The sequence below is a fragment of the Leucoraja erinacea genome, chromosome 1 (assembly GCF_028641065.1).
Source record: "Leucoraja erinacea ecotype New England chromosome 1, Leri_hhj_1, whole genome shotgun sequence".
Taxonomy (NCBI): Eukaryota; Metazoa; Chordata; class Chondrichthyes; order Rajiformes; family Rajidae; genus Leucoraja; species Leucoraja erinaceus.
This window is the reverse complement of record NC_073377.1, coordinates 140,581,372-140,589,734: the sequence shown is the minus strand read 5'-3', so window position 1 is coordinate 140,589,734 and position 8,363 is coordinate 140,581,372. Positions and strand designations below refer to the sequence as shown.

At 47.5% G+C, this 8,363-nt stretch overlaps 1 protein-coding gene across 1 annotated transcript; it reads left to right on the top strand.

Moving 5' to 3' along the window:
* The first annotated feature begins 5,995 nt into the window (after positions 1–5,995).
* drd5a (dopamine receptor D5a) lies at positions 5,996–8,061 on the top strand. Its single transcript, XM_055644645.1, has one exon. It carries the CDS (start codon positions 6,365–6,367, stop codon positions 7,682–7,684), a length of 1,320 nt encoding a protein of 439 aa, XP_055500620.1. The 5' UTR covers positions 5,996–6,364; the 3' UTR covers positions 7,685–8,061.
* Positions 8,062–8,363: the final 302 nt, after the last annotated feature.

The window sequence follows — 8,363 nt, the reverse complement described above, 5'->3', positions numbered from 1 at the left end:
CAGCAGTCCCTTCCTACACAAAAAAATATGGTGTACATTCAAGTCAGGATGGTATGGGATTTGGAGTAGAACTTGAAGTAATGCAATTCCCAACCAGCATTATCCAAAGTGGTGGAGTGATGTTTAGTTTTTAGTTTAGTTTGGAGATGTCTCTGCTGTTAATGGAGAGGACCTGGCAAAGTACTGCAAATGCATTTTTGTTTAGTTTAGAGATACAGCATGGAAACGGGAACCCAGTCCACGCCGACCATCATTCATCCATTTGTACTAGTGCTGCTATCCCGCTTTCTCATCTGCTCCCGAAATGTTGGGGGCAACCTAGTGGTCAACCAACTACTATCCCACACAACTTTGGGATGTGGGAGGAAAGTGGTGCACCCTGAGGAAACCCACTTGGTCACAGGGAGAATGTGCAAATTCTCCACGCAGTAGCTGAGGTCATGATCTAACTTGCGTCTGGTGCTGTGAGGCAGCAACTCTACTAGCTACAAATTCTACAAATTTGGCGAGTTCATAGTGAAGAGAATTCTTGTGGTGTATGGCACACTGACAAGTCTGCATTGACAGCTAAACTGTTAGTTCATTGAGAGTTTTGTACAATGACAGTAATTGCTGTCATTGCATATGAAGTCAAATGTAGAAACTGCTGCCGATGATATCCAACTGCTCCTCTGGAGGCACTAATGAAAGCTTCACTGCTGGAAGTCTTGTTGAAATCAATGATTTAAAAAGAACTTTAATCTTTTTTGCTCCATTCTCAGTGGAATGCCCCTTAAAACTTCAAGCCTTTCTGAATGAGATATAACTGAGCTTTTAAGAGTTTGCTATTTATAATTTAGTTTCATTGAGTGCTTCCACAGTTTAATACATGGGGTTTTGATGGATTGGTGCATTCTATGGTGTTTTATTTGTAGACCTCACGGAATTAATGTTGTTGAATGCTACCTTCAAAACCTGTAGTTTCTTTCACAGTTTGAGTCTGGTCTGTTAAATGAACAGGCACTTAGTGGTGGTTGCACAGTTAGTTCAGTGCCTTGCTAAATTGGTTACTGTTGTCGGGGCTAATTTGGTGTATAAATAAGCTATTTCACTAATGCAGACCACTCTGGATTCTTGTCCGGTAGAGTACTTGCAGAATATCCAACTAGTGATTTTTAGAGGCTTTGATTGCAATGGGGAAAAAAGTCAAAAAGTGTTTTATTGTCCTATGTCCCAGATGGGACAATTAAATTCTTACTTGCTGCAGCACAACAGAATATGTGAGTATGAAAAGGAGGAAGGCTACTATTCCTGCACTTACTCCAGCTCCAATAGAGGAAATGTACCAACCAGAGAGAAGAGCAAATGGGTCGTACAGTTTGACTGTGAATACTGACGCATGAAGGATCCCTAGGAAATTGCAGATGGAGCCACATCATGGGTATACTGTGCATGGAGGAAAGAAGAAAAGCAGGTTAGTTACAGGGGATTATATAGTTGAAGAGCAGACGAGTGTTTCTAATGTGATTATAGGATGGTGTGTTGATTCCCTGAAGCACGTGTCAAGGATATGATAGAGTTACTGCAGAACATTCTGAAATGGGAGGGTGAACAGCCAGATGTTGTGGACCATGTTGGTACGGTCACCACGGGAAGGGCAAGTTTTAAGGAGTTGGAGTTAAAGAAGAAGAACTTCAATAGAAGTGATATTTGGATGATTGAGTTCCATGAGTGCAGACATGTGGGGTAATGCCGAGTGGCTGGCTGAATGGCTGGAGACATGATACAGGAGTGAGGAATTAACATTCCTTGTTAATTCCATGTGGTGACTGATTCTGTAGAATCTGTACATGCCAATTGAGCTGCAAATCCTGCGGTTGGGGCCAATACGCTTCAAGATAAGTTTGCTGTTACTACTGAGAAGAGTTAAAACAAGTTTGGCAGGGCAATGGGAAATGGACTATAGATTTAGATGGGAGAAAAGCATAAATGGATGGTGAACATTAGCGAGTTTAGATTACAAATTAAACTTTGGTTGAGAAATGGACGAAAAGAGTCCAAATGTGCGGGATGCTGTAGACCGACGGGTAGGGAATACCTAGGTCCACGGAAAACTGTTCACGTACCTCTTTTTAAAAAAAGAACGAGGATTGCATTCGCAATCTTGGATACAGAGGTTGCGCTCATAGTCAATGCTGATGTTAAGTCAATAGGTGTTTTGAGTCTCTCTGCAGGATTCACACATTCCAGCATGAGAATACTCCTACTACTTAGGGCAAACAGCTGGAAACTCAGAGTCTCGACCCAAAATGTCACCCGATGCTGCCTGTCCCGCTGAGTTACCCCAGCACTTTGTGTCTACCCCCGATTTAAACCAGCATCTGCAGTTTCTTCCTACACAAATAACAACTATATATAACTCTGCACAAATGAGTTAAAGAAGTGGTCACAGCAAGACAGCACAGAAACGTGCCCACAATTTCCCACACATCTGCAATGGTTATACATTCATCCCACTCCTCTCCTATCCACGTCCCCGTCCCCGTCAACTCTCTCAGGTTCTACCGCTCACCTACAATCTAGAACAAAAATTACCGCAGTCGACTGACTCCCACCCTGCACATCTTTGGGATGTGAAGAGAAACCATAGGACCCCAAGGGATACCACACGGTCACAAGGAGAACGGGCAAACTCCACACGGGCAGCACTCGGAGTTTAAGTTACAAACTCTTCAGGAATAGGATAGTGGATGTGGAGAGGATGTTCCACTAATGGGAGTATCTTGGACGTAGTCTTAGAATTGAAGGAGTTACCTTTAGAAGGGAGATGAGAAGGAATTTATTTTGTCAAAGGGTGGTGAATATGTGGAATTCTTTGATTTGGAGACCAAGTCGATTAATATTTTTATTGCGGAGACTGTTAGATTGTTGATTAGTACGGGTGTCCGGGGTTATGGGGAGAAGGTAGGAGAATGGGGTTGATAGATCAGCGATGATTGAATGTCGGAGTAGACTTGATGGGCCGAATGGTCTAACTGCTCCTAGAACTTATGAGCAAGTGCATTGTTTTCACAAAGGATCTTACAAATTCCTGTGCGCTCTGAGAGGACCTAGCTTTTCCGAATCTTTTGGTCGGCGATTAAGTAAAAGGGGAAAACAAACTATTGAGGAGCTTCTCACCTGTGGTGGACATTCCTGCAAGAAAAGTAATTGAAGAAAACTGGTTAAAAAAACAAAATTTGAAGAACTCAGCAGGCTAGACAGCATTTGTGGAGAGGAATGGGCAAATTACATTCTGGTGGAGCCTTCTTCAGGAAAGTAGTTGAAAAGCAAAAATAATTCCAATTGCTGTAAATTTAAATAAAACGTAATTATATTGCTGGAAATATTCAGCAGGCCAGGCTGGAGAGCGTTTCAGATTGATGACCCATTATCAACAAAGGAAAAAAATTGAACATTTTCTTTTCAGAAAAATTGAGGGATGGAGAGTAAGAACTGGTTGTCTATGATAGGGCAGAAACCAAGAGAAAGAGGATGATGCAGATTGAGAGAGGGTGAAGGCTTGTTAATGGAGATTCTCAATCAGGATGAAGGATTAAACAGAGGGAGCATTGTGGAAATGGAATTAAAAAAAAAATCAATTGTGAATCTCTGACTTTATGACAGTTTCAAGTGTCACTGATATTCAACACTGTTTATCATGCCACAGCAACAAACTGAGCTGTTAAGTATTTCCAGCATTTTCTGTTTTTGTTTCAGATCTGCACCAGACTGACTATTTCCGCTTAACTCCATGTTACTCTCTCCCTGGATGCTGCCAGTCCTGGTGGACTTTCCCAGGATTTTTCTTTAGATATACTGCAACTTGTGGATTTCTAAGATTCAATGGACTGAATGACCTCCCATGTCCATTGAAAATATGAAAACAAAATCTGCCTTCATTGTCAGTGTGTTGTCACCTTGTCTAAACTAGTTATCTAAGACCAGAGATCCACCTTTAAATATAACTTAACTCTGCTACATAACAAATTGCTTCTCCTCTTAAGGATCCCTGGCCTAGGCTTACTCCACTGCTGCAAACATCGTCCCTATATCTCTCTTTCTACCTTAAATATATATTTAAAAATAGTTCAAAGGACAGTGGAAGCCAAGTTCCAAAGACTCACAAACCTCAAGGGAGAAAAAAAACATTGAGTAATTGATTTTTAAGCTTCAATTCCTTTTTCTAGAATCATGCACAATAGAAAATATAATCTATAGTAAAAATTGTGATTTCTTCAATAACATTCATGTTTGGTGATCTTTTCCAGAGGACATAGGTTCAAGGTGAAGGGGAAAAGATTGAATAGAAATCCAAGGGGTAACTTTTTTTCCCACAAAGGGTAATGGGTGTATGGAACTAGCTGAGGCTGGGACTATCCCAATGTTTAAGCAACAATTAGACTGGTACATGGAGAGGACAGGTTTGGAGGGATATGGGCCAAACGCAGACGGGTGGGACTAGTGTAGCTGGGACATTGTTGGCCGGTGAGGGCAAGTTGGGACGAAGGGCGTGTCCCCACCCAGTATCACTCTATGACTAGCATGACTCTAATAGGGAACCTGTTCACGAACGGGTTCCTTGTGGCTACCAATGCGTTGGAGACCAACCGGGGAGCGCTACTCTGACATGACGACTGAAGCAGTGAACAGCAGTTCCCTCTCTGTATTTTCGGATGCGATTGAGGGGTGAATGGGAATGCCGCGAAATACGACGCCTACCTACCCCCCCCCCCAAAGAACAAATTGAAATAATAATTAGGCAGAGAGCGATTTTACGCATCTTATTGGCATTAATAGAATCTTAGCTCAAAGTGCCCAGGACCAAATGTGCAATTAGAGAACGGCGCAAATCTGGGTGCCCACGGTGGCGCAGCGGTAGAGTTGCTGCCTTGCATCACTTGCCTTACATCGCTTGTCGCACCAGGGACACGAGTTCGATCCCGACTACGGGTGCTGTCTGTACGGAATTTGTACGTTCTCCCCGTGACCTGCGTGATTTTCTCCGAGATATTCAGTTTCCTCCCACACTCCAATTGTTAATGTAATTGTTCCTAGTGTGTGAAGGATGGCGATAATGTGCGTTAATGTGCGGGGTCGGTACGGTACGGACTCGGTGGGTCGAAGGGCCTGTTTCCGCGCTGTATCTCTGAACTGATCTGATCTAAACTAAACTAATGTATCTTTCTGATTACATTCGGCACTGATGTTTTGCGCTAACAGCAAACAGGCGGCAAACTAATGCAAATCGTGGATTCGGATTTGCATTAGTAATCTGGAACTTTTGTGTACATCGCCTACATCTCGCTGCACCTTATCACCTCCCTCTGCATTGCCGAGTCACATATAGCGTTCCCCGCATGATATATTCAGGGCATGTGACAATTGGATTGGGAATGTCGCGGGTCGGTTCTCAACGCGAAGGCTCCCCCGCGGCGCTCTCTGGTCGACGAGCAGACGGCTGCAGGGACCTCTCTTAATACAAGCAACCTGTGTCCAGGAGCGCACCAGCCATGAATGAGACCGGCCCTCGCTGTGTGTGCGCTTTTGATTCGTACAGATGTGGCTGAATTCTACTGTGAACACTAAACCTGCCCCCTCCCCCCGCTTGTCCAGAAAGCGACGTATCTGCGAGGATAATCTGCAGTTGGGATCACCGACACTTTCCCTCCACCGTAGATCAAAGGGTTCGGGAACTTTCAGAAAGAAAATTCCAATTATCTGATTTAAACGGTGAATATTTTCCTGCCGCGATTTTGGATTTTATCTCTGCAAGGATTTTTTTAATTTGTGAGCCGGTCTATTTATAGAAACACTTCAAGTCATTTTGTTTTTTTTTCTTTGCCAATTTGGAGTGAGTTGAGGAGGGAGGGGAGGGGGGGGAGGGAGGGAGGGGAGGGGAGGAGGGGGGGGGGGGGGGGGGCGGTGGGGTGGATCTCTCCTGCCTTCTTCCCTTCTCCACACGTTGCAGGGACAACACCTCCCGGTAGGTGAGGGAATGGGGTACCTCCAGTGTTGCGTTCAGCTCAGCGGCATGAAGACGAGGGGCGCCGGTGAGCTGCACAAGTATTGCGAGCCTCTGTGTTTGCGCGCCGGCAGATTTACCGCGTCCTGAATTTGGGATTAAAACCATCCGCCGGCTGAACTGAGGGGGCTACGACTTTCTTGACCGTTTGGCACTCCAGCTCACAAAGTGAGCCGCGGTGAGCCGCGCCGGGGCTGGGATACCTGCAGTCTAACCCCCGGGCTCCATGTGAAAGGCTGAGCTTCGGGGAGGTGCGCTGGGGGTTCGGCCAAGCATGGGTGCCCGGGTCTGATAGTCACCCCGCCGGCTGCCCTGGGTGGAATGGATGGAGCGCCGGGCGTTAAGAGTGAGCTGGCGACTCGCATCCTCACCGGACTCCTGCTCTCTGTGCTCATCCTCTTTACCCTGCTGGGCAACGCGCTGGTGTGTGTGGCCGTGGTCCACTTCCGCCACCTGCGGTCCAAGGTCACTAACGTGTTCATCGTGTCGCTGGCTCTCTCCGACTTGCTGGTGGCCGTGCTGGTGATGCCTTGGAAGGCAGTGGCCGAGGTGGCGGCTTACTGGCCCTTCGGGCGCCGCTTCTGCAGCGTGTGGGTGGCCTCGGACATCATGTGCTCCACCGCGTCCATCCTCAACCTGTGTGTGATCAGCGTGGACAGGTACTGGGCGATCTCCAGCCCCTTCCGCTATCAGCGCAAGATGACCCACCGTGCGGCGCTGGTGATGATCGCCGTCGCCTGGGCGTTCTCGCTGCTCATCTCCTTCATCCCGGTGCAACTGAGTTGGCACAGCATCCGAGAGCCGGCCGGTGCAGGGCACAGCAACAACTCCTCGGCTGCCTTTGCCCACCCGCCCGAGAGCTGCGACTCCAGCTTGAACAGGACCTACGCCATCTCCTCCTCGCTGGTCAGCTTCTACATCCCCGTGGCTATCATGCTGGTGACCTACACGCGGATCTACAGGATCGCTCAGATCCAGATCCGGCGCATCGCCTCGCTGGAGAGAGCAGCCGAGCACGCACAGAGTTGCCGCCGGAGGAGGTTGGAGCCGCGGCAGCAACAGCAGCAGATGCACCACCACAGCGCGCTGGAGCGCTCCTTCAAGAAAGAGACCAAGGTGCTCAAGACCCTGTCCATCATCATGGGCGTTTTCGTCTGCTGCTGGCTCCCCTTCTTCGTGCTGAACTGCATGGTCCCTTTCTGTGACCGCAACTCCCCTGCCGCCGCGGCCAGACTGCCGTGTGTCAGCGACACCACCTTTGACATCTTCGTCTGGTTCGGTTGGGCCAACTCGACCCTCAACCCGGTGGTCTACGCCTTCAACGCCGAGTTCCGCAAGGCTTTCTCCAGCCTGCTGGGCTGCCAAGACTTTTGCTCCGGCAACCAAGTGGAGACGGTGAACATCAGCAACGAGTTAGTGTCTTACAACCAAGACACGGTCTTCCACCGGGAGATAGTCACCGCCTATGTCACCATGATCCCCAATGTGATGGGCTGCATGGAAGACGACCAGATCTTTGACAGGATGTCCCAGATCCTGGCCACCAACGAGCAGGCCACAGAGACTGCTTCCGAGATGGAAGGCGACGCAGACTTGTCTTTAGGTAAAATCACGCCTTGTACCCCGAATGGGTTGCATTAGGAGTGAACACTAGGCAACGGCTTCACTGCAACCATCCCGAAATGTTCCGCTAGACGAGGCGTTGGTCAGAATCCATACACCGCCAGAACACAGTGCTCCACTGCGTATTTCAATTGTGAGCTCTTTAATGAGCAGGCTAATGTCAGAGCTGTGGGGAAATTAAACACCCCCACCCAAGTCACACCAGCTTCTCGTTCTCACCCAGCAAACAGTTAACAATGGCCTGTTTCCTTATCACCGTTACTTTTTTTTTTGCATATCTTTAATTCATTTGTGTTTAAGAAGGAACTGCAGATGCTGGAAAATCGAAGGCACACAAAAAAGCTGGAGAAACTCAGCGGGTGCAGCAGCATCTATGGAGCGAAGGAAATAGGCAACGTTTCGGGCCGAAACCCTTCTTCAGTTTGCCTATTTCCTTCGCTACATTGATGCTGCTGCACCCGCTGAGTTTCTCCAGCTTTTTTGTGTACCTTCTTTAATTCATTTGTTGAATATCTCTCTCTCTCTCCACATCACCGTCAACACCTTTCGTTTCCCTCTCCCTTGAAAGTCTGAAGAAGGGTCTCGACCCGAAACATCACTCCAAGCATGGTGCTGACCCGCTGAGTTACTCCAGCATTTTGTGTCTATCTTCTAAAACCGGGTATCCTAAACACGTGAGAACTGTATCATTCCGGAA